This window comes from Lepisosteus oculatus, chromosome 12, assembly GCF_040954835.1.
Source record: "Lepisosteus oculatus isolate fLepOcu1 chromosome 12, fLepOcu1.hap2, whole genome shotgun sequence".
NCBI classification, from domain to species: Eukaryota; Metazoa; Chordata; class Actinopteri; order Semionotiformes; family Lepisosteidae; genus Lepisosteus; species Lepisosteus oculatus.
The window spans coordinates 36151840-36179612 of NC_090707.1; the positions used below are offsets into that span (position 1 = coordinate 36151840).

Sequence of the window (27773 nt, forward strand, 5' to 3'; positions counted from 1 at the left end):
GGATCAATAGAAAAGGCTAAGAACTGCATTTAAAAGCCAAGGTTCCAGATCTGTTGCTCGCAGTACAGCCTGCGCCGGTTCATTTTGCGAGCGTTAAAGATATTGAGACCGAGGAAAAAGAACCGCAAGGAACAAAGTTAATTGCACACGTTATAATTTCATTGACATAAAGTGAAGAATAAAGATTAGATTTCTGAGCTGCAGCACTGGGAGTCGGTCTAAGCTGTTCTTTCACAAGGCCCTTCAAAGAGACATTTCTTTAGTATCGGGTCTCTCTCCTGAATACGATAGATCCAGGGTCAGAAAATGGCTTCCACCACAGGAAGCAATTAAACACTCTTACCTGTTTTCCTTACTGCTTTTTCCCCCCTCCCTCAAAAGAGACCCCCTTTTCTTAGCGTGGTCTCTCAAAGAAAGGGGCTAAACTCGCCGAATCCCGTGTGACCTAATTGCCCACCATCCCAGACGGCAACCTCTGTGGGCAACGCTAAATTTTCCCCCTAACCAGGGTGCCTACAGATTAAAAACTGTCTGGTGATTGGCTGGACCCAGTTGGAGTCCAAACTGAAACAAGAAACATAAATATTCATGTCGCCTCTTATTACCAAGTTACACTGATGTGGCAAGGAAAGCTACTAATCTTTTTTTTTTGTCTAGTACCACAGGAAAAGAAGGAGAAAATGAAGACACAGAGGAGCAAACTAAAAGAAATACTCCCTCAAGTAATTATTTTCCCAGACATAGTCCTACACTTCACCCAATCTAATGAAAGCAGGCACAGCTCGGTTACAACAACACTTAGGACAATTTATTTCACAGGGCTTTAAATCCTATGGAAGGCCCAGAAAACAGGCGCTCCAGGGTCATCAAAACATGACTGCAGATACTACAAGGGAGGGGGGGCGCTCACATGGATCAAGTTAAAAGGCTGTCAACTTTATGGATGGCCGGGACAGGAGAAAGCTTTGAAGGTTCCATCTTCTCTCACAGCACAGGGCTTGTGAAATCTTTCAGGCGGACGTGTTTAAAGTGAGGGAGGACGGCCCAGCCATCCTAAACAAAACAGGACGGTACTTTGTGGTTTCCTATGGATTCAGCTACTGTTAAAGCAAGAGAGCTTGCGAGAGCATAATGAGCTCCACTCTACCTTGCTTTCTGTAACGAAGATTGAGCTTCCTGTCGCGCTTCATTGAATCTTGCTTAAAACTGTCAAAGGTTTGATTATTCCCACTGAGTTGGGGAGGATTAATATAATGAAACTGGCGTTAATTGGTGTTTGTAAATGAGGGCTGTTTCGTTTAAGCGCAGAATAATTTGAACATGTGCTTTGTAAGGAATCCAGCCTTACTCGTAAAAAAAAAACTTGTAAAAGCTCTTTAAGACGCTCCTCGCTGGTCGCACACACACAGAGGAAAAAAAAAGTTTAGTTGTAAGCCTTCAATTTCATTTCCAGGGCAGGCGTGGTGTGGGCGCTGGCAAAATGCTAAAAAAAAAAACGCACTGGGAACGCAGGTCTCTAGGGGTTTCAGAAACCCACACGCACCATGACTGACAAGGGGAGACCCTGGCACAGTGACCCACATTAAAGAACCCTTGCATATGCCACACGCGGTTTCACTGGGGCCGACACAGGCTGAGGCTTCACAGACCCGTCTAACTGACGCACTGCAAAATTTAATGAGCAGAAAATAAAAACGCTTGCCTCCTGGCGACATCGACACATGAACCACTATGTTTGAGACAGTATAAGGCTCTGCAGTTAAAATATATCTATACAGTACATAATACTGCTATTTACAAAACTCACCATGGTGAAGTCATACAGCAGGCAATGTACACCACTAAAGGACACCTGCCCTGTCCTAAAGGAGCAAGCTCCTTCTCCCACATCAAACGCCTCTGGATACAGGCTGTGAGGATGCCAATTAGCAACTGTTACCAGACAGTGCTCTACAATACAGACACAGCTCCATCAGGCAGAGGGAGAGAGAGTCTTGTGGAGAGTGTTGCACTGTAAGAAAAAGCAGCTCTTCTCCCTTCTCAACCACTTGCGACAAATTACCCAGCCACCTTGGCTTCCCTTTGTCTGTGAAGGCAGCGCTGGAATGCTTTCAACCAGAAAAAGTGAGGATGATCTGCTCTCTTGTAGAGCCATGTGCTACAAAATCTTGCCATTATTGTGTTTATGCAGCACAATAGCAATGTTTACCGTGTCTGTACATTCCACTTAAGAAATAATTAAAGATATAATTAACATATCTTTGCAAATTGCCTTTTAGCAATTGACAAAATGTTTACCAATCTAAACATTTGCAAGTGAAAGACTCAAATTGGCAGGATAGTGTACTAGCCTTTGAAAAACATCCCACCAGATAAATGTGCTCTGGTGTAACTGGATCAACCAATACAAAAAAATTAAATTTTTGAGGGTGGAGGGTCTTTTCCTTCATATTTCACTGCACAGAAATTGTGCCGCACTTTTTTAAAGTCCGTTTTATTAAGTCTTGTGGAGACTGGCCAAGACTCAAAGTGGTGTCAAGACACCTGACTAATTCATCAGCAATCCCAGGTGACCCCGCCAGCAATTTGCCTGGCTCTCTCCAGTTCACCAGAGAGGTTAGCGACACTCGATTAAAGAACCCAGCCAGGGCCAATGAAGCAATTCGGAGACGCATTACTGCGAGAAAGAAAACCGTGCGGATTAAAAAAAAAACCTGAACATCCAGAGGAATAAGGTGGGGCAGGGAAGGAAAAGCAACAAGTCAAGCTGAAGTGGCTTGGGCCTCTGAGATCTAAGAGGATAAACAGAGAACAGGTGTTAACAGCTTTAAAAAAAAAGGCAGCAACAACAGAACGTCTTTTAAAAAAAAACACAATATGAGGATGAGGGTGGAGGGTGCTCATGTTACATGTGTAAAATCCAACGTCAACACAGATTTTGGTGTTCTTGTGCCCCTTAAAGTGTTTGGGAAGCGTTCTGCAACACCGAGCGAGTATTGTGTGCCTCTATGAGATGCACTCTCTCTGAAGACTGCTGTCAGTCACACACAGGGGGAGAGGGTGGGGGAGGGGGGTCATTTCCTGTCTCACACTGATGCCCCCCTCAGGGGTGCCACCAGGACAGATGTTTGGCTTCTGACCCCTGAAGAAGGGACAAGGGTTATCTGTCTCTGTTAAAGCACCTCCCTTATCTTGGAGCTGTCAGGAGGCAAGTGAGACTGGGGCTTATTTAACAGCATCCCGGATAAGACTCATTAAATGCAAACTCCCAGACAAAAGGACTCTTCCCTCCATCAATAAATCATACCACCACGACACAGACCTTCACCTTCAGTAGTACAAAACTTCATCCGATATCAACAGGACTTTTTCTTTTTAAGGAACAAGGGAGCCAATATCTGGGATTTCCAAACAAGAAACTGAGGGGTATGTGACTATAAGATTTAGAATATTCTCATAAATACATATTTAGACGTCATTAATCAGACCAGTAGGAATTTTTTCATACAAAACCTTGCAAGTTTTGTACAGTCTAATTCCACCGACAGGTTAATGGTAAACTCCAGGAACACTAACATCACAGTAAAAAGCAACATGCTAGTCATACACAGTAACTCAATTTTTGGAAGCAATGACTGTATTAATTAAGTGTAAAAGTTAAGAACATAAGAGAGGTTCTCTAAGGAGCAACATGGCCGTGTGCTCTCTTCACAGGCCCAGGGGGTGATGGGAATTGTAGTTCTGCTACCGCAAGCAGCAGAAAAGAGCAAAACTCTAAACTCTCCACCTAGGCAGACACCTAGCTAACGACACAGCACCAGCAACAGCACATTCCTCCTTGAGAAAAACAAGAAGACCTTTCTTTGAATGCTGGTGCTTAAAATTGCACGCTGTGGCAAGTACTGCATGGTTCGTTCTGGCAGTGTTTGACATCTCTGAACTGCTGTCACATATCAAGATTATGAAAAAGACAAAGGCAGGCTTTCCTCTTGAGAATGTTGACAATCTCTGCTAATGATCACCGGTTTGCCACTGAGCTCTTTGGTATCTCCTGCCTTGATCTGTCACCTGTTGAAAGAAACTGCTTTATCTGAAACCAAAGGCACCAGATAATGTTCAGAAATCCAAATACTGCTTTCCTGTTTACACCTACTACATCAGAGCCCAACAGAATTCGACAAGATTGAACACAAGATAATGAAAAGCACCCTTGCTTTGATTAAATTTAAAGCAGCTTTAAACTGATCAGTGCAAACCTCACACACACACATGCTTGCTTTAATAATTGTAGTTGCAGACAAGTGACATTACTGAAATTACACAGTATCCTCATCTGATTCTTTGTGACGTGCATTTGTCACCATACATAAACCCAGTACAAGCATGATTGGCAATCTGATATTTCAGTTTTAAAAAATCTTACATCTATAGGCACATAACAGATTAATCAAAGTAAACACAGACACACAACTACTGTAGATAGGCAAATCTGAAAATATTCTTTGAAAGGTCACCCAACCATACCATTTTCCAGTTGATCTCTGTGTATAAATGTTTCATTGGCGAGCTCTCCTGATGGTTCAAAGCTCAAACAGGGTGTGAGAGGAACTGGGGCTCAGCTGGAACTAAAAGCAGCATCACTCAGAGAGCTAGACCCCTCACAGAGGCCTGGCACGCTATGAGACACCAAGTAGAGCACTTCACCGCTATATTTTGCAGTTTGTTTGTTGAGGCAGGTGGCAGGGAGAGAACAAAGACTAAGAACAAGGATACAGAGATACAAAGTGCATTAAACATCCATACCACCCTCCTTTAAAGACCTGCAAAGCAAAACAAAAAAAGGCACTCTGGAAATGGAAAAGCAACAAGAATAAAAAGAAAGCCATCTATATTCAGCCAGTCCATTAGGCATAGCTGAGAAAATATTGGGTGGCTAAAAGAAAAGAGAAGCTCTGTGATTTTATTCTTTTGTGTGTGTGTAGGGGGGGGGTCTATAACCTGTTAATTTAATTTGGGGTGGGTTATATAAATGGTTGCACAGAATTTATTTTACATTGTGTAGAAGACATTCATTTATTACGGAAATGCTGCCCAGTTTCCCCACAAAAGAACACTGTTTTGGGGCACAATCTGCAAACGTCAGAGCATTTATTGGGAGGCAAGGTTGGGCAGATAATGGCAAGGCTACAGATTTTTTAAAAAGCCCTGCTAAATCCCGAGAACACGAGGCAAGAGGATATAACAACAGCTCCCCAAGGTGCTCATGAAAGACACAGGCACCCCTACACGCGCCAGTCTAGTTTAACCTCAATTATTTATGGCATCGAAAAGCCTTTTGTTTCTTCTATATGTGACAAGAAAAAAAAACTCAGAGCACTGAATTAATGGGAAAACTGGTTTAGACCAATGAGCCCACTTGATAAACTATCGGACATCACCATAGACTTTTTGGCCAATAATATATTATATGTTAATTCATTCACCCTTGCCACTGGTGTTATTTTTGGTTAAATAAGCTAAAGCCTGTTTACAGTATGTAACAGGACGTTATATAGCAATATGATGATCTCCATGTGCTGGTCATTATCTTCCTGGTTCCCAGAAACGCCAAGCAATGCCAACACTACCAGTTCCAGAGTGTACTGCCACCTCAGTTGATAAACCTAGATAACTAATGAGTAAGCTCTGAAAAAGAAATAACCAAAATTGCCATGGTTAAAGAAAAACTTCCCTGTGGATTATGGCAGCGAAAAAGGGGCAAAAACAGCACAGCGTGTCAAACTCTGAACGCTGCATTATTCACACTGCAGGAAAATACTGAGGCAGCCACATCAAAGATGAAGTGCATTTCTTTTCTTTGGCAGGCTCCTGTTTTCAGCACGGGATCATGGGTTGAGCCTGGACATTATTGCTCAGCATTAGCAGTGATGAAAGGCACTTTGCTGTTTAATACAAATGTAGGCTGCTGTGGGCTGCCTCCACACTTCTTGAAGGTAACTCCCTTCTAAGCTTAGTGCTTTTTAGAAAAGGGAATGGCTAATCATTAGGCTTCCAGGACTCTATAAAGCCCATTCGTATGTAAATGAGAAAGATATTGAAGATGTCGCATGCCACCTACTTCTGCCAGTGTATATTAAATAGCTATCATAAAGATATTAAATACACTTTTGACTCGGATACCTCTTATTGTTCTGTTTACTGTCTTTACATACAGTCACTTTTTATTATTTTCTGTTTTTTGTAATGTACTGTCTACATTGTGTGGTGTTATGTGCTGTACTGTACCAAGCATGAATAAGAATACCACTGTGCATGAAAGTATAGCAGATAAACTCCCACTGCATAACATTTATTAGACAATATTACACTTTCTGAGTGATCATCGATATCAGGGCCCAGCTCATAGATTTCAAGAGCCAGTATTAGTTTGTTTCTTCTGTTTAATAGAAACCCAATCATTAAATACTGGGCTTGTAATTTCTGCTTTGGCAGATTGCTTGAAGTCTTGCTGTCAAGTTGGTTCACTTTAATGTAGTAGGGCTTGAACAGGTTTGTAATGGCTGAACACAAGGAGGAGGCTGCAGTTTTTGCCTGTCTGGCTCCTTCTGTTGGTTTAGAGCAGTACTGGAGACCTTACCATGCCAAAATGCACACTGGTGTCCTCCGACTGGGTGACCCCTGCGTTCCCTTCCATAGGGGGGCTTAGAGCTGGGTCACTGCTGCTTCTCACCATGAGAGGGGTATCTACAGAGAAGGATCAACACCAAAGAAACCAGTTAGAGGCGAGTACAGTCCGTGTGTGTGAGTTTGTAAGGGAGGCATTGGGAAGCAATACAAACCACCCATCCTCACCTCCACCACCCTGTGAATCAACCCTGTTCTTTTGTTCTGTCCGGTATTTATAATACAACTCCTCATCCAAACAAGTACTCAGGAGGAAAGCCTGGACAACCTTCCTTCATTTCCAGGCATCTAACTCGATTCCTGCTGGGCCAGAGGCACTCCCAGGCTTTATTTCCATCCAAGTCGTTCCTAAGCTCGAACTCTTTTCATCTGCCCAAGTGGAAAAGTTTATCACTTTCCATCTTGGCCTTGGAAAACCTCTGTTTTTACATCCTTTTAAATCAAGCGTGTCTTTTAAACGATCAACTTTACAAGACTTGGTTAGCTCCGGTTGAGACAGTAATGAGGCCATTTCAGTTAACCGAGAGCTCAGCTTCAAAAGAACACCAGACAATGATGCTGACATTTAACACCCTTTCTCTACTCTGACACATACTGTCCTGTTACTGTAAACATATATATTGTATAACATCCTTGCATCTTTTACATGCATAAATGGTTCCAAACACTCATTCTGTATAGGATAAATTATTCTCTCACTCTGAAAATATCATTAATATAGAAAGTTTCTGCAAATTGTAAAGAGAGATTTTCATTTAAAACATGAGCCTTTCAAAGTGGAGGGTCCTTTTTAGGAAAACTGCTTTGATTTCAGTGATCATTAAGACACCATCTCTAATTTTTCCAAATTTCCTTTTCAGGTACTGTAGGTATCCGCATTGAATTGTGGACCGACAAGCAATATTTTTAAAAACTAGAAAGATAAAACAGGACAAACTAAAGGCCTCACCAAGAGGGTTAAAATAAAAAATGGCTAGGCTTGGAGCGTGCCTTTACCTGCAGGCTCGCATGGACTGCACTTGTATAAGATAGACAATATCGAAACTGAGAGCAGTCTCACAAAGAAATCGGGCAAATATCAAATGTCAAACGCAGGTTTGATATTTGCCTCAGTCCTCACAAGTAATGAAAGTTATTCTGGGAGGCAAGCAGCCGAAAGTTCTGGAGCTCGTGACTTCGAAGCACAGAACTGGCGGGGACTGTGTTCTGAATTCTTAACACTATACTAAGACGACAGAAGACAGGGAGGGTGCCCGCATGAAAGAAAACGATTTGTTTGCGCGTTTCACAAAGTGAAAAGCCGATAACTGCCTCAGAAAAAAATTAAAAGAACTTCTGCATTGCTACTGTACATGCAGCTTTGGTTGGAATATCTTACTTACGCCTAGACACACAAGACGTCTGAAATTCTAAAAGGGAAGGATAACTTTAAATTTAAAAGTTTTTAAGCCTTTGCTAGACTTAGTTGTCTAAAGTCCCAATTTGTATTTTTTCCTCCTCATATTTAGCTAGTCGAGAAACCTGTTGGGAGAATGCTAATTATTTCAACAAAGTTAAAAATAAGTTAACATTTTTAAAGTTAGTGATTGGAACACAGTACACCAAGTGTTAAAGGGAGTTATAGTAGAAGATATAAAGGGAGAGAAATACATGTGATTAAGGAATAAGGGATTAGTAGGGTGGGATTGAGGAATTTTATTTTTAAATTGTGTTCTCAAGACACTCATGACTTCTGCGGGAACAACAGATACTGTAAAAGGAGTGCTGGTTCCCGTCAATGTCTCCACAGAGCATGTGAACAAATCTTTCGGGAGCTCAGTGCCCCTGCTAGCCTGAATGCTCAGGAAAGGACGGGCTCCGCTTGCTCCAAATGGCTTCGGCCTGCCCAAGGCACTGCAACACTGAAGCCTTTCTTCCCCGATTGCCCCCAGAGAGAGCCAGACAATAGGAAACAGGTAGCTTCATTGTGCCAGGAGTCCTGCAGCTCTGGGCCCTCCAGGAACCACAAGTCAATTAAGACCACTATGGACATGAAAATGCTTGGGGTAAAAAAAAAAACAAAAAACAACAAAATAGCTTTGGAATTCGTAACAACTTGATGCCAACAAAGTTCCAGATTATGCTGCGCAAAACCAAGGTGCCAACTGTTTTAGGTTTTACAATTCAGCCATACACACTACCTTACAAGAGATGTTTGCTGGAACATCACTTCATTAATTATTTCAAATGTAAAGGAACTTTTCTGAAAACCTTGTAAATACATTGTTAAAAAAAAGTGTGCGTTTTGCTACAAATCCCAAGGATAGAGAAAAGGTTGTGGTCATTATCATAAAAAAAAAACAAGTTCATCTTCTCCTTCCCTAACTGTAAAGACTTAATCCGACAGCTCATAAAATACAGGCAAAAAAAAAAAATCACTTCTGCTCCAGCAGTGAAAAATACGCAGGTATAGCTTATGTTTGTGTACCTTACTAACATCAAAGTTTAAAGACCGAAAAATTAGATTCTGTTTCTGTTTTCACTTTGCCCTGACGGTGTCAGGTTTTTTTGCAGACGATTCTTAGATGTGGGCGAGGAAAGTCATTCAGGCCTTGTGTCATTCCGCGGCTTTCTAAATTCTCGAAACGGAACAAAGGTGACTCCTTGGCTCCTGGCACGACTGAGTCCGCGCCTGGTGCCAAAGACGGCCTTCTGTCAGGAGGATCCAGGACACATCGGTACACACACACATGCGGGTGGACCGTCCATGGGACTGAGCAGCTCCATCTCGGACCTGCAGTTTCCCCACAGGTATGACACCCAGACCAGTTCGTTCATGTCGGAAGCACTGGGGGTGAATTGAAGTCTACTGCTGAGAATGAGAAGAAGACAGGTTACACAGGAAAGGAGCCCAGGTGGCCCCTTTCCAGACCCTTTTGGGCCTTGTAGCTAATTGATCTGAGGATCTCTGCCAGCCGTTTCGTGAATAGGCGCTGGCTTCAGCAACATGGCTGGGTAGCTTGTTCCCGAGCTCCCTGCTATTGCCGGCCTTAGTCTCTCTCCTGCGAGAGGAAGGCTTCCTCCTGTGTAACTAACATGATAATAGCGGCACACAAGACATTCGGAGCAGTTCTCGGACGCAACCAAACATCCTTTCAAGCAGGGATCAATGGCAGTAATGTGAAAACTGGTGTTCAGAGTCAGAATGAAAGCAATTCAGCCCCGGAAATGCATAAAAATGATCTAAATGGCTCTGCAAAGGAAATAAAAGTAGTGTCCAGTTTCAGAGTACTTTTTCTCACCCCCAAGAAACAGGACTGCATTCGAAATAAAGAAATCAATGGGGGATACGGGCCAAATGCTCCCAAAACTAATCAGGGTTTTCAAGTACAGGGCTCACTAATGGAATCATCAATCTGATAGCTCTATTCAAACTGCATGTAAAATATCTAAACACTAAGGCTAAGCTATTATGCTCTTTGGCATATATTTTGTAATTAGATTTCTAGAATCCACTGAAAACCATTATTCTTCACTGTGCATATCTGAACTCATTGGTAATCAATTATCTGTACCTATTATCAGGAAGATAAATTTAAGAAGGATTTAGTAATACTACCATGAATTTATTTCTGAAGAATTGTGTTCATATTTTTTTTTCTTCATGTCATCAAACAAGACTTTGGAAATGTATGTTATTACATGAACTGAACTTCTAACTATCCCAAGTCCATAGCTTGTGCAATAATGAAACTACAGTATATTAGCCTTAAAGCCTTAAAAACTGTAACCCTAAAATAAAAGGAGTTACAGTTTAAGTTATTCCACAGTAAATTTCTCTGCGGATGATGATATCTGCATGGTCAGCCATCTGTTCTCACAATTTAGAAATATCAATGTCATGCAATCTGTCCTTGCTATTATTAGGCCAAGCAAACATGTTCTGTCTGGGGTTAAGACTGTATGAAGGTGTAGCTTGGAAACGCAATTAAGGACCACAGGAAAACAGAATTAAAAGAGGTCATTTGGACTAGGTGGCTCTGTGGCTCAGGATCTGTGCCTGTGGCTGGGAGGTTGCCAGTTCAAATCCTGTGGCCGGCAGAGGAATCCTACTCCGTTGGGCCCCTGAGCAAGGCCCTTAACCCCAACTGCTCCAGGGGTGCCATATAAATGGCTGGCCCTGCACTCTGACCCCAAGCTTCTCTCTCCATGTCTGTGTGTCTCATGGAGAGCAAGTTGGGGTATGCGAAAAGACAAATTCCTAATGCTATTAGCCTAACGTATATGGCTAATAAAGTGATCTTATCTCTTATCTTATCTAGTGTGTCCTGCTGTTAGTAGCTATCCATTTTGAGAATCTCCTCTAGCTATTTCTTGAAAGGAGCTTGGGTATCAGATTGATAACTGGGTAAAATTGATTACCGAGTACCTGTTCTACAGTAGATTCTGTCACAAAGTAAAACAAGCAGGGAAAAAGGTCTCTCGTAGTCAAGAGGGGAGCAATATTTCATTGAGTCTGAATTGTTATAATACTGCACAAAACTAAACTGTCAAACCTATATTGGGAAAAAACAATGTTTTTGTACTCAATTTAATAGAAAAGGTTGATGCTGAATGGGCTATATAATTCCAAAGAAATTTTCTCAAATCCAACAAAAGGAAAATTACATGTTGTATGTGTGCAGCTGAAGTATTGTAGGTAAACAGTTATTATGGTCAGATTCTAATCTTCTTTTGTTGCTGCAGGATGTAGACTTTTATACCACAATCAGATTAGGGTGTCTATGTCTTAATTAGGTCAGAAGATAAGATTATAAGAAAGGATATAAACGAGAGGCCATATCTAGAAACTATGGTACAATTTATCTAATAAATAATTTAATGTATTTAATAAATTAGTCTACGTGTCATTGATAAATTTTCCGTATGTTAAAGTAAAAACATGAAATCAAGAATTTCTAAAAAAAACTATTTCACTTTCACTGCATTTGCTTTTTACACAAAGTGATGGATTTTAAACTGGTAAAGACTTTGCTCTGCAAAGGAAAATTTTAATGACGATTTTACTTTGTCTTTTATCACCACACTTACGGTGACACCTCTCTGCCGGATCAGCAGTACAGTATGTCTTTAAACAACACATTTTCAAACAAATAATCATTACACAATGAATGAACACTATCTGAAAAACAATATAGGAATCTGGATTAAATTTCAATGTGGCAGTTAAAAGAATAAAGACGAATAAATTTCTCTTCAAATTAAACTAGGTTTCATTTTTAAACCTAGATAGAACTGGGAGTTTTCTTTCTTTTTCTTCCTATATCAGGACAATATGCAAATTGGCATATGTGGAATGATTTATGTCCTTTTGTGTGATTATGCATTATCTACCAAGGAGTTATCTCAATTAATTGCCCCCTTCTGGCATAAAAACAGCTCTCAAAGACAGAGGGCTCTTTCGTCACTCAAATTCAATTACAACCGCCAAGAGTACGACTGATTGGCAATTGATTCTTTACAATACACAGTACTGGAACATGATTTTCAAATATTGGAAAAGGCTCTTTCAAGTAATCCAGTGTTAGGGTTCTCCACTTGCAAAAAAAAAAACGTTATCACAATCCTATTTCTAATCTGTTTAATTTTGCACACACTGTCTCAATTTTTATTTAATTTTTTTTGCAAAAAATGCCTCAAAGACGAGCACTTGGAATTCTGGAGGAGAAACTTGTCGGAAGTTGGAATGCCTTAAAACACACATCAAAAGTTAAGAGCTGGAGAATACAAATGACCCACAGGATCTAATTAGGGCATCCATCAGAAATTGTTTTTCTTTAATTTAAGTGTCACCATTTTTTAACCCCTCCTTAACCTCTTGGTTTCAATTCCCAGGTGGAACAAACGACAGTGTAATTATCCACATCATTAGAAAACTTCGGAAGTTCTACTGTATGTTCAGGAAATCTCCATCCTGCCATCTTGCCAAACTAAAAATGCAAATGTTTTAGAAATGCAAGATACTGTGTTTTAAAAGACTCTAGGTTATTATAAAATTCTAAAACTCTGGATTGCATTTAAAAATCCCCTGGACCATAAGGAGAGTCCCCTCCTTGTAGGAGTCAATGTCATTTTGACTCCCTGACCCCAGGTCTAGAGCACTTCCACAGCATCACCCTGAACAAATCTAACTTATGACCATATGTTCTGGAAGCAAGCTACACTGTAAATTACACAATGCAGAAGGTAGCACTGGTGCCACAGTCATTCTTGAGATAAGCATTGGAAAGCTAACATAAAATATGAATCCAGTTACAAAATTACTAAGGTAATTAAAATAAAAAACTTCAGTGAGTGGCTTGCAACGAATAAGGACCCTAAAACCAATATCGTTTACAAAGTACAGAAGTCCATGAACTAATAATCTATTTCAATAAGAAATACAAAACGTGACATTCAAAAGCCTAGCTGGAAGCACGCAATGTTAAGCTAACCTTACGTACACTTTAGAGTTTGGTTGAAAAGGTTAAAAAGATGGTAAAATAAGGCTTTAACGAAAACGCATAAATTCTTTGTACCTAAATAAAAGATTTTTCCTGAAATCACTACTAAAGCTTTAATGTGATCTGTAAAAGAAGATAAATAACAGCAGAAATTAGAATGCAAACGAAGAGTTTCACCAATCAATTCTGCTTCAAGGTTCGACCACGCGGGACTAAACAGACTGCGTATGTTTCAGTTCAACACCTTGGCCTAGTGAAAATGTTCCCTCTTATGTGTGTATGCGCTCAATGGACTGCAAAATCAACACGATTATCGGAAAATCGCTTTTTGGCCCCCCTTCCCCTGTAAACAATGTGCCTTGTTTTCATTCTTCCAGAATGTTTAGACAGATTAGGAGAGCCCCTTCGTTTTTAGAAGTCAGGGTCATTTTGACTCCCTGACCCTTCGCCTAAAGGTCAAAGAAAAAAGGTTGTGAGTGTCAGATGCAATTTAGTGCACTATAGTATAGGGCAGATCCCCAAGGACAAGTTAAAAACCAGAAATTCACGGCTCAATCAAGAACTCATAAAGATAAGTGCCACAGATACCTCAAGGGTATGATGGGAAAGAGAGCGGTCGGACATCTCAAGTGCCTCCTTACTATGAAAGCTTAAAAAAAAATTACAGTGAAATTTGGATTGACAAATTTCAAGTAGAGACAACTGGCTAAAACGAACTTCACACTGCACCGAGGGACTGATTTTCTTTTGCCTCCTGAATCCAGTGTACGAAAAAGACAGATTGGCAGTGTAAAAAGAAATATAATCCAATTCATGGTTTACTAGATCTCTTCGGTACTACTTCAGTGATAGTAGGCGCATTCCTATGATAACCCACATTCTTTCACTCTAAACCAGTGATCCTCAGTCCTGGTCCTGGACAGGCACACAATCAATCAGGTTATTAATTTGTCTTAATTACAACTGCATTTTCATGTAGTCATTGAGGAATTTGAGCTCCTAATGAATCTTCAGGGCTTTAACTTGCTTGGACGAGGAGCGAGGGGGATCACAGCCTTTACAGCACTCAGACAATATAGCCACCCTAAGTAACAACAAGCACTACTTAATTCCTAGACTTTTCTTCCTGATTAACCATATTATTTTAAAAGTAAGGAAGTTAAAGTGGCAACCATTTTCTGTGATAAAGGGATCAAAGTATATTTAAACCTAGAGCTGTCCTTATATTGGCAATACACCTACTGCAAAATCTGCATATCTAAGATAGTTCATTGCATTAAATAAACCTTCAGGCATGTACTGGCTTGTTTAGGTATCTGAGATACTAATCGATCAATCATTAAATGTGTGTTAGCGTGGTTTTTCACTTCTCAATGAGAGAAAAACAGTCCTGTTTTAAGACACTGTTTGCTAATCCTTCCTGAAAAGCCACTTTGCAAGCTTCATGTAAAAACCTCATCCCACATCTAATTGTTTACATAGACAAAAATAAAAGGTGGAAAGCCTTTTACAGTCCACACTTGTCCAACCAAGCCTACTTCTAGGTCTTTAATCCCGTTCAACTCGACTGAATAGCTAAGAGCTCGGGAGGAGAGAGGTTAACCCACAGGAATAAGTGAACGTCCTCTTTTAATGATCCTGCCCAACGCTCATTACATTAGCTGGACAGCCATAAATTGCTCACACTGGGCCATTTGGTGGGACACATGAATGGCTAACTTTGACGTGGAGCCCATAAAGGAGCATCTGTGGATGAACAGGAGCTGTGGATCTGTCAGGTGGATTTTAGTGGCTTTTAATTAATTTGATCTAAAAATCTTCTGCAATATTTAACGTATATTCATACAGTACAAAAGTTAATGTTTAAAACATAATAAAGTCATCTAACATGATGTTCATTTCAATACTATACAATTAACAAAAGCAATATAATAGCCTGCAATGTTTGTCTGAGCTCTAAAAGTTCTTTTTTTTCCCCTGTGATCTCCAGAACATTAGAGAGCAATTACCCACTTGTAACATTTCTTGATTAACATTTCTTAATCTACATGAAAACACATGCTAAACCGACAATATTGATGGCATCAATACAAAGTGCATTACCCTTAATTCAAACAAATCATCATTTCTTCCAACCCTTGCGAAAATAACTGGGTGCCTTCTGTGCACGCTGTCAGTGAAGGTGAACCTGTCTTATTAGCAATCAATAGCACATCCCCTTTCCTTAAAAGGCTTTGCCTCTGGTTGTAAATGGACTCAAGTGATAACATTTTCCTTGAAGCAGAGAAGAGTAGTGGTGAAAGAGCACTGCAGTGCTGGATCAATACTCCCTTAATCACCTGGCACAGGGGGGACCCTGTACAACTGCCATTCTAAGCAAAGAAAATTCAATCGGACTCCAGTCATGTGGTTTACACCCTCCAAGCACAAATCCCTGCAGAACACATCAGCCTTTGCCTTCTTTAACTGCTAACTACATTTGTCACTCATGGTGCACTGTAAAACCAGCTCTGGCATGACAAATTGGTTGCATGGCATGCTCTTGGAGTGTTAACTGTCCACCTTTACTGGTCCACCACTAGAAGGCTTCGGTGAGGTTGCAGGCTAACCGGACTTCCGTGCTATTTACTACACAAAAGCCCTAGCCACCATTTAGGGCAAAAAAACAAAACTAAAAATAAAGATAAAAAGGCTCTCCATTGCTTCTAACCTTTCTTATAGTCTCACACCACTATGGACAGATGACAAAGGGTTGTGGCAACAGCACAGAGGATGATGGGATGTGACGTACTATTGAGATTCACGCCATCCGCCTTCGGAATAAAGCCCGATCCATCATTCAGATCCCAACCATCCCGGCCACAAACTGTTCTCCTCCCCCCTGCGCTCTGGCAAGTGGAAGTGGACTATTAAAGCACGGACCACTAGACTTGAGACCAGCTTCTTATCTACTGCAGTACACATCCTTAATAGCAAACTGCATAGCCTCAGACTCAATGCCTGTCTGCACTATGCACCTTTTGCATGGTGTACCAAGTTTTTGTTTCAGTACTACATGTTTATTCTTCTGTTTTTATTATCTGTTAAATTTAATGTACGGTGCTGTGCTGCGTCATCTGCTGTACCGTGTATGTCCGGAGAGATTAGCACAAACAAACATTCCAATGTACATGTGGCAACCAACTCCTCTACTTCTACTTTACTTCTACACACGAAATTAACCGGCCACCCTTGCAGTTAAACTGCAGAGCAGATGCTCAAGGCTGGAGGGCCTTAAGTGATCTACTCTCTCCTTCCTTGAGTGTGTAGTCCCTCTAGGGGTGAAGATTTGCGAACGCGATATCTACTTCGGAGGCAAGAATGATTTCTTCATTTGCCTTTGTAACGGAAGAAACTTGAAATCATTAGCATACACCTCGGCTTCCACTGTCAGCAGTTACTAGAACGAAACAAAAAAGTCTCCCTGTGTTAGGTGCTGGCTGAAAACAAAAAAACCCCAACCACAAGTTCCTTAGTCACTGTCAATAAAACCGAGACGGACGTCTTCATCACCTTTTTTTTCTATATATACACCACACTTTGGTGATTTTTAAATGTACTGAAGAACAAAACCCCTCAGGGAACCGGAATGATTCGTTCTCCTCAGAAAGATATTCACCAGATATCGCCACTGATCTGATGACAAAATTAAGGGGAAAAATTTGATTCAACAAATGCCTTCTTGTCTCCGGTTGGCTGGACTATGGGCATCCACGCAGAGAAGAGACACCTATAATCCACTTAATAAAGAAACCAGTACTTGAGACAGTCTGGGGAGTTGGGTCAGCCCCAGCCAGGGGTCTCCACAGCTCCATAGACTGACAGTCAATCTGGGCTCAGTCACGCCTGAGGAAACAGGTCCTGCTGTCTCAAAATGAAATTAAAAAGACAGGAAAACAGGTTTGGAGTCCCTGAGCTATTATCCATCATGATTTCAGTTTCCCTCCTCCCAGCGAAGGCCCAGAAACCAAGAGCCACATGAAAGAACAACCAAATCCAAATGACTTCTACTTAAGATGGATGTACCGTGTATAATCAGATTAGGGTCTCTTTTTTTTTTTAACAGAGCAGAAGGCGAAAAAACACAGATGGGCGTCTAGCAAAAACCAACATGACAAACAGCTTATTTACCGCCACCGCCAATTAAAAGGGAAGGTTTATTTTGGAAACCGACACTTCCAGCTTGATGTTTAAATTAAGAAATATGAACCTGAGAAAAAAAAGTGACTAAGCTCATGCAAAAGATCCCTTTTCCAAAGCAAAATAGAGAGTGAGGTCATGAAATGGTGTAAAGAAAACAAACGGAATTAAAAAAGTTCAAAAGTCCCCAAAACAATTACTCTCAGTTTCATCTTGACTGAAACATCAATGCGTGTTTCCAGTTCATACACATACTTCATCTTGGACATAGAAGAAAAATGGACAGATGTTTTCTACATCTAATACACCCATGAATAAGGAGCTCTGAAACTGTTTCCTAGTGCCTGAAAAAAAAATCTTAAGACAAATTAAAGACATATGTTCAAAGACACGGAAAAGCTCAGGATAAAAACAGAGCCTGCAAAGGACATGGACATAAGAACATGCCTGCAAAAAATCTGTTGTTTTTTTTCCAGTTCTATTCTTTACCAAAGTTTTTGATTGTTGTTTTATTTCATACTTTATCTCATGATTTTATTATACTTTCTAAACTTCAACACAGCTACATGTCAAATAGCGCAGATCTGAAACCTATATAGAAATTGCTCAAAAACATGTATACAGTATGCTCCCTGCTGAAAAAAAGCCATTAGACACCTGGCCCTTAATTCACTTTGTACAGGCCATGTCCATTTCCCTACTACAGCAGCAGATCATTGTTAATCAAATCTGGTTTACAGCATAATGAATTAAGTAACCCCTATGTAGCCAATTTCAATTTCTTAAACTTAATGACAAAAGAAGATGCTTAATAAAAGGGAACAGGACAAAAAAATCTTTATCATGCAAAATGCACTTCTCTGATTAATATTTCATGCATAACAGAGTGCTTAGCCACTGCTTCATTTCCTCCTGTATCACTGACAGCTATGCTCAAAATGTCTTAGCTCTTAAAGAAGCAAATGTGAGAAAGTACTTGTTTGCCCACTGGTCAAATCCCATCTTGCCCTCCTTGAATTCTGGGTCACTAATTAGATTCATATCAGTAGCACCCCCCAATGAACAGGTCTGGTCAGTCTATTTGCTACAAAGCTGTATTTTACTGAATTACTGTACTGTACTACACCCTATTTTTCAATGTCTCACACCCATTAAGTTCAATTACGTTCAACCCACTTTGTAACTCTTCAAGTGTTTTGTTCCATGCCTATTTAATTCCATGGACATTGTTTTCTAGTTTAAAATACTTTTTAATCTGGGTACATTTGTATGTTGGACCAGTTATATGCTGTACTGCCCAGTCTCGGGCCTTTACATTTTTGAGTCTTTTCTTTAATGATCAACACAATGTTTGCCAGTGTCTTTTTCTTTATAGAATAGCGTGGTGTCATCAAGATTTGGGGTCATATACTTTTATTTTATGCATTCTCCATTTATTGGAAGTGACAATACTTCAAAGCACAAGTATGCACAAGATCAAGGCACTTGATTTATTGCTCAGTGCAAAATTTAACAGAACACATTACTACAGTACATAAAGGGCCAGTCACAAAACTGGAAAGTTGTTCCGACCAGAGTAATATTGAACCAGTTATTTCGTTTTCAGCTGATAAGGCCGATTTGTACAATGATTATGCACATCAGCTTCAAACACAAAAATAAACATTTGTCATGTTTTAGACGCTGTCATGTGAAGGTTTTGTCATTTGCACATCGTTAAACATACACACTGAAAGTACGTCAAAAGCTACTACTGTACATGACGCTTCCCTGCAATGTCTTTTTTTTAATTATGCTGAATGCTCACTCGGACCAACATGGTCTCCCGATATTTCAGTGGATTATGGGTTCATTTTAAATGTATCCTTTGATTCAAATGATTTCACAGAGGTTCCATCTACCTGCTTTGTATGTTGAATACAAGAAAGGGGCTAATGAGATCTCACTGGCAGTGGTTGAACTGAATCATTCTCGGCAAGCTTTTGATTATTTATAAGAAACACAAGAAATGCTTCAGGGCATGAATTTGGGTTTCCATGCTGCAAGATGCTAATTTAAAGAGCTATCAATCAGCAATTTGAAACTGACAGAAGACCTGAAAAGCTGGGGGATGATGGAGTGGTCCCCTTAATGTTGCACACTTTTAATTTAAGATATCTAATCATCTCCCGATGGTCTACCAAGCAGTACTTGAGATTTAAGCACCTATAGATGCAAGCTTTGGCAGAGTGGGGGAAACAAAACTAAATGTTGCAGGATTTTAGTATTGTATATTAAATAAAATCATAGAATGACCATCAGAAATGCATATGCAGAACAAAAAATAAAACTACACAATCTGCTTGGTGCAGAGTCTTGTGGATAATCAAGATAAAGCCCCCTTGAATTGCGCTCAGCTCTTTTTAGCAAATACTGATATATATATACTGTATATCCACATTGATATGTAACATTACTTGGGCTACTCAAGTCATGAAAGCATTTTTTCTTGTCTAATGGCAGGGCCATGTGGTTTCATTCTCTAACCAAAAAGTCAGTAACAATGGGTCTGTTTTAGAACTCATCTCAATCCTTTTATTCTTTTATCTGAAGCTACTCTCCATCATCTGTGCTGGGTAATGGTATTTCTGAACTGTCCTTCACTTTGTTTCCTGACGTTGCTGGTACTGCTTTATTTAGCTTCCATTCGTCATGCTTTGGGACTCTTGGCGTTCTTAGTCTCGATTGGACCTGCCAGTCCAAAGGGCACCACGCCACGACCTAAAAATAAATCACATTTAAAAACGACTTCTTCTATGTAGTACAGTAACAGCAGCTCTAGCAGCAAGAACAGCAGTAGCTGTACCCACACTCGTTTTCTACTAATACAAGAAGGAAGAGCATTTCCATATTCACTCCAGATCGGACCATCAGTCCAGAGATTATTCTGGTTTCCATAGCTTTACGCCAATAGGTAACAGATGACTCCCACCCATGAGTGGACACCAGTCCCTTTCAGGGCCTGCTCCCAGCAAAAGCTGGTCCCCATTCGTAAAACTGGGTGGATTCCAGCAATTTGGGTAAAGCAGCTCAGTCAAGGTACACCAAGGCGCAAATGAAGCATCTGCAGATGGGACTGAACCCACAACCTGCCCGTCGTGATTCCAGAGACTGACCCACAAAGCTATAATGCTCCCAACTAGTAGAAATAGTCCAATAAACTAGTTCCCTAGGGCAGCAGTATGAAATTCTCCCTGGCTGTCAGGGTGAATCTAGAGAAAGTTCTCTAGCCGGGAAGCAATATACAAGACTCAATCCTGCTGCATTCCTGGCTGTGCAGCACATTCTGAAATGTCATCATGTGGCTCAATTACATATTTGAGATCCGTGCTGAAAGAGAACAGTTAAGAACACCTACCGCTTGATCTAAGCGAAAATGAAATTTTAGATTATCCTGACACAAGGTGAGATCAATTCATCCTAAACTTTGTTATGCCACAGCCTTCACTTTCTCTTACTGCATTTCAAGATAGATCGCTCTTTCTCGCCTTAGGAGAAAGACAAGACACAGTGGAAACCAACACCGCATCAGCCTTTAGAGGAGTCGCGATGACGTCAGCTTCTGAGAAAAGTGTGTTTATGTTTTTTTTTTTAGACTTTTACGACGGAGACAATTAAAACCAGTTGTGGTGCTGTACAGCTACCACTTAGGAAGATGCTGAGCTCATTCTGGTTCGGTAAAGATTCAGTCATTCAACCACAATACTGGCAAAAATGACAGTTGCATCAGTCATTCCATACATTCATTTTGAGGAACCTGCTGAGATGTTGAGCAGACATCAAGGATCAAAGCACCAGAAAAAAAAAAAACGAATATGTGAAATGTTGCTTGTGGAATTGCTTCCAGTGAAAGCACAGTTACAGTAAAGGAAGTGGAGCAGCGAGTCTTGTAAACAGCTCCAGCAGATCACTTTCCTTTCAGATCCTTATTTACTAACAGGGCCTAGTGCTGGCTGTTTGTTGACACTGTACTGTATATCTTTTACCGTACTCATACAATATTCATGCTGTTGGCATCTTCAATAAACAGGGCACTTGGAGCTCAAGTGCAAGATAGAGCTCTGCTACTCAGAAAGAGGAAGGGAGTGTGTGTGGTTTGGAGGGATGTCGTTTTGAATTTGTGTAGCCACGTCAGTAAACAGCAAGTGACCACGAAAGCACCCATTTTACACGCAAACCTTAAAGTTAATATGAGTGGATGAAAAAAGCCCTCAGTGAAACTTCTGCTCAACCAGGGTGACTTCAGTTTGGAAAATCTGCGGTTCTAACCAAATTCAGAGAGGTTTTCTAAGGTTATTAAATGTTGTCCTCGCAGGTTTCCTGAACCAATACGCAGGGTGATGTTTGATATTTTCCACCGTGACAACCTCAACTTTGTATAGTCTTTAACATGAAATGCAAAGACAGGTGGGCCTTTCTCGAGATGATTAAAATATAGCAAAAAGAAAGGGCAGGATAAGGTGTCACACTCAGTTTCAAGGGGCCTACAGGCTCGTCTAGTTTTCACTACAGCTTAAGCTCACCATTTAATATTGATCTACTGGAACTGTTGACCAGTACAGTTCTATTCCAAAGCCAGTTAAAGTCACATCTGATTCAAGGTCCAATCACTATGAATATTTTTCAAGTACTCTGATTTGGTTGAGCAAATAAATGGAAAAAAAAGTGCAAAAAAACTGCAACCCTGCAAACTGCAAACAGGGCTCAACAGCATTTTCTACACAATAGCAAGGCAATAAAAAAGATGAGCACGACAGCATTAAAAGAACTGATAAATGCCTTTAGCTGTACTGACATGATCAAAGAGCTCTTATTAGACTAAGACTTTGTAATGATGAAATTTCCAACCAACTGGCTAGTGATAAAACTTCATCGCATTTTCATTTAGTAAAATCCAAGGCCACAAGTATGTGGTTACCGAGTGACAGAACGTACTTGATTTGAGCGCCGAAGAATTGACTTCAATCTCTCCGCTGACCGGCTGGAAGACGGAGAGCTGGGCCGCCAGCTCGTTCTCGTAAGGGTCTGGGCTGGGTCTCCCCGAAACACTGACATGAGGGCTCTCTGCTTCCCGCTGGGCCTCCTGCTCCTCGTACAAGGCGATCAGCTGTCAAAACACAAGAGGAGGAAGCATAAAGGAAAAATGCATACAACGATAAGAGGACTCCCTGCCCCAGTAATAACTGGCGAAACCCGATCACTCTAGTCACCACTGGCACAGTCTGCCATCAAATCACCAGGCCCTTGCAGGTAGAGAAAGGTACTAAGTACAATAAAGTACTAATTTGATTATCTCTATATGAAATGTGCCCTTACATGCAATGACACTAGGTGGCAAAACAAATACAGGGTACAGATCATGAAATTTTCTCCCCTTTTTAAATACTTCCTTCAAAATATGCCCATCCTCCAAAACAGCTAACACGTGTAGGGTAGCAGGCATTTATCAGTCCAGTGCCTTCTTCACAAGTTTGTCCCGACAATGAAAAAAATGTACAGTGTAGTGATCCCCCCCAGAGCCTCCCCTGTGATCTTTACCTTGTGAATCAGAACACCATAGAGGAGATCCAAGGAGCCCAACATAGTGTGTTCTCTCACAGCCTCTTACCGTGCATTGTCTGCAACGCTGCTCAGCACATGCCTATCATTAAAAGCAGGTCCCACACTGTATTGGTCCCTGCTTAAATAATGGAATCCATACCTATTCACTTTAATACTGACTCTGCAATTAGGCTGACAGGAGAGCAGCTGTTCTGGGGTGCTCTGTCCCTATCTGTGTGTTAGTGTTGCTGACGAAACACAAGGCCTCAATGCATACAGCACAGCCCCTATGAGAAAACAGAGCCTGCTGGCAAAGCCAGTTATTCTAACCCATGATAAAACTTGGAAACACACAGGGAGGGTTTATAAGTCAAGCAAAAAAAAATGACATTTGGTGGAAATAATACTAATGTGCTAATTGCGATTGCTCACCTAAAATACAACTTTAGATGGGTAGTCCATTTTTAACCTTTATTTTTCCAAAATCCTGGCAGGTAGAAATGTATGCTTCCCCAATCTCTTAATATATCTTGATATATTCATCTGAAGAGGCAGCATCCTGGAGGTACCTACTGTATATCTGTCTGAGCTCAAGGTGGTGGTTCAGGATATAAAACAGGCTAAATAATCTGGTGTTGATGGCATCCCTCCTGAATTTTAAACAACTTTCTGGCACCAATTACGGCTTCTACTTGAAATGATACAAACTGGCAAACAATTCAGTTGATTTTGGAGAGATATTAATACTGTCGTCATGTTCCTATCATTGAAAGGAAACTAATGTGCCTTTACTCAGCTGTAAACTATCGTCCCATCTCTCTATTCTACCCTGATGACAAGCCCTATAAGATGGTGCCATTATACCAGCTATAAGCCTAAAATGACCATATTAGTACACTGCAATCAAGAGTTTATTAAGGGATATCTTGCACAAGACAAAGTTCATTGTCTCCTTCACAGACACTATCTTCCCCTGGGTTGTTCTTTGATTAGAAATCAAGAAGGCTCTTGACTGTCTTGCACGGGAATATCTATGGTCAGTTCTAGATCACAGGAGTTTAGGATTAGCTTTCATTGAGGTGTTAATCCTTCAGAAAACAGGCAATAAGAACATATCCCAGTTTGCTGTTTTTACACAAGCTCATAAGGGATGTCCTTCTTTTATCTTTTAGTTTGCTTTTGTATCTTGGGATCAATAGGCACTATAGATCTAGGCAGGAGGCCTCTCCATCAATCTACTGTTTCTGTTAACAATAGTCAACATGGCAAACACTCAGAGCATATGGTGGTGATAAACTGCGTATGCAAGAACGTGTCCCAGTCAATGCCCCATTAGCTATTGTTGAGAATGGCAGTGCTCTAGAAGGGTATAAAAAGAATTATTCCAGGTCTGCCTTACTACTATTCACATGTGCAAAGCAGAAAATTAGCCCACTCCCAGTGCTGCTGGTCAAACACTTCAAACACCTTGGTATTGAGATTCACTCTTCCTTACATGTCTTTCCAGCTAACAACTTAAATACAATTTTTACAAAGGTAGACGCTTGTACAGAAGGATTCAATTTCCTGATTCTTTTCAAGCTCACATTATAAAAACAAATGTTCTTCCTGACTTTTAACCTTAGTTCTATGATGCTTCTTTCTCCCCCTTTGGGGTATTGGGGTAAAACTGCATAATATACTTTCTAAATTCATATGAAAAGGGAAGCAACTGTGCATTACCTTCTCTATTCTGCAGCAAAAAAAGTCTGCAGAGGGACAAGCTCTGTCATACTAAAATTTATTTCTGTTCCTTTGTTTTGTGATCATTATCTTGTTAGTTTAAAGCCATCATTCCTACATTTAGGTGTCCAATTTTAAAAAAAGTCTGGTCTCCCGTATGTGCCATTACATTTAATTTATACCTTAGACACTCAAATCTGGTCTAGATAGACTAGATAAAGATAATTATCTTTAATGAGGATGGTCTCGTTTAGGACTTACAAGCTCCATACCAGGCTGCTCTTTCTGTAATGTGTGCCTTGGGCATCCGTTATGTGAATCTGCCTACATACACAATGAATAACCTGCTGGACTTCAAGGGCAAAACAAAGATATTGGCTCAGCCTGTCTAGGTTTCCTTTTCTATTACAGGCTTCATACAAACCTTTAGCAGCTGTCAGTATTTGGACTAGGGACTTACAGACTACGACACCACTTTGGCAAAACATTTTGCCTCCTAAAATCCTAAACATCTCATGATCCACCAGGGGTGTTTACAGAGGGTTCTGGATCGCTCTAGGGTCTAAACAGCAGTGCCTAGTACTTTGTGTGCCCATTGAATTCTGCTCTTTCCTGTGGGGCATGGCCAGCACTTTATGATGACAAATTCCTAATGCAAGAAATTGTATATGGCTAATAAAGGGATCTGTTACACCTTATTTATTTCTAGTCCTATAAAGTTTGCTATAAAATGATACAGAAGGTGCGAGGAGCCTCAAGATTCCTTTCCCAACATGTGTGGATCATGTCCTGCCTTGATATTGTTTACATGGAATTTTCTCCTGCCTAGATCTATAGTGCCGGGCCAGGGAGGGTAGAAGCTGTAGACCTGCAGCAGATAAGGTTAAGTCCTCATTATACGGGAAGCCTCTTGTAGTTGTCTGACTCTTGTTTCAGAGACCTTTGTTCTTGACACTAGAACGTGCCTGCTAAGGTGTAGGCACATTGTAGGTTTCTACATCCAGTGGAGAGGGGAGGGGTGATTAGGAGGGTATTTCGTACTGTTTATTCCCACCATCATCTCGGTTTATGAAAATGTAAAACAAACCGGTACACAGTAAATAAGAAACAGCGCCCAGAACCCTAGCCCCTTAATTAAATTATCCAGAAAGCCTAACTGGTCGGAGAACACCTGCAGAGATCCGCCTTCATCATTAAGAAATGTTAAGATTGAACATGCTTTATAGACGGCAATAAAATCTTACACGCACTTAAAGCTAATGGAAGAACTGTTTAATAAACCAGCACTTCATTAACCAAAACATCCTCCATTTTCATTTACAAATATTTAATGCTGCCTACGCCCTGTGCTTTAATTTAAAACACCCCTGATATCACAGCTCATCAATTTCGTCCCGCTGGAGTGTAATTGCAGATCTGCTCCCGCCTCCCAGCTTCAGCATTTTGTATAATAAATGTTTCATCCTTTTCTTCGCCAAAACCACTCCCCCCCCCCCACCTCTAACCATGATCTATCTCAATGGACTGCGATTTATCAGGAAAGCGAAGCCTGCTTTCCTCAAACAACACAAAGGAAGTGTGCGTGGCCCGCAACAACCGCCATTAATCTCATCCACGAGAGCGACTTTCTGATCAGTAATTTATTCCAAATAGAGAGAAGCTCAAAACTGCTGGCCAAGTCTCAAGCACAAGAACGTTTGCATGAGAAACTGAAAATGATTGAAGACGCTTAAAAGTCGAAGAGCTGAGCTGGAGCAACAGTTTTTGTTTTTTTCCCCCCGTCCAGCACTTTTATGCACAAGTTTGCCTTTTCAGCAGAGCTAAGAGGACCAACTTACTGCAATTATTTAACAAACTTTGGAAATATCTACTAGGTTTCTACTCTGTCAAGCCCTTTGTCTCCCGTTGTGTCATTTTTACAATCCAAGCTATTCCAGCCACAATACTCTAGTGAGGCATACAGGGGAAACCATACAGTACTACTTAAATTAAAAACGTATTTTGTTGCTAAAAGGCAGTGTGCTTGCACATGTTTGAGAAGCAGTCGTTTTGCAATGTCTTTTGCTGATTTGAGTTTCCCTGGAGTACTTTGATCATGGCACAAAACGCCAAAAAGCAAGAGAAAACAAAAGGCTGTATCCTAACCTTTCAAAAGCGTCAAAGAACTTTTTTTCACATTTGTACTGAACAATTCTTCACCTACAGCAGGTTTAGTCCTTTATGAATTACTGTTATCACGCCTCCTAATTAACATCAATAGCACAATAATCCTAATTAGGCTTGTCTGAGATCATGACTTATTTTTAGCGCAAGCATTGGTTAAGTAACAGTTCAAAACAATGATTTTTTTTTTAAGTTGTCTACATTATAAGACTGAGTGCAGGCTAGGCCGAACAGTGCCAAGGGGCCAAATACCCAAGCAGTCAGCTGTTTCACCTTTACTGATGGGAGAGGCCTGAGCCTCTGAAAGTCTTCAGCACCCAGTGTGTGCGCATAGTATACAGTACATGTATGATTGAGGCACTCACATGCGTGCCAATAACCGAGACAAAACACTGGCGATTAAGGCAGAAAACATAGATGATCTATCACTTTAAGCAGCAGGCTTTGCTCTGTGAGAAAAAGAAAGAAAATTCTGAAATAGGTCCAGCTTTTTTTTAAGCAGCTACGGATGAATCAGACACAGGTAGAGTCAAACCTAAAATAGCTCCAGCAATTATCAGTACTTTGTGTTAAACAACAAGGGGATAATGACACGAATGCTCGTGCTCACACTTGGCAATGGAAGCTACCAGGATACAGATCAGCCTCCAAGTACACAGACACATGGATAACTTATCATCCGAGACTACTTTATCATGAAGCTCCCCGAGCCGATAACAGATCCCGAAGTTGATTTTGCATCTTGCATGACAATGGCTATCCCAAAACTTCAGAGCAAGTATATGAGGCAACATCGACAGTGACCTGTTTCTGGACTAAACGCATCTACACATCTACTGCTACATCTGTTCTCTTTCTTTTTCTTTTTCCCCGTTTACAACCATTTTTTGTGCAATATATGCCAGGGACCTGTGTAATGCATTTATATCTATATTTACATCCATATCTATATTTACATCTATA

General features: G+C 40.6%; 1 protein-coding gene across 4 annotated transcripts in view; it reads right to left on the minus strand.

Moving 5' to 3' along the window:
- Positions 1-27773, minus strand: part of pard3bb (par-3 family cell polarity regulator beta b) — a 313361-nt gene that overhangs the window by 213437 nt on the left and 72151 nt on the right. For 3 of the 4 annotated variants that reach the window (XM_015359593.2, XM_069196274.1, XM_015359591.2), the window contains exons 3-4: positions 22320-22491; positions 6638-6744 (exon numbers count right to left, since the gene is read on the minus strand). In XM_015359593.2, the coding sequence (XP_015215079.2) occupies positions 6638-6744; positions 22320-22491 (279 nt within the window). Of the gene's footprint in view, positions 1-6637; positions 6745-22319; positions 22492-22922; positions 23014-27773 lie in introns of those variants that run through there. The other variant, XM_015359594.2, reaches the window with a different exon arrangement.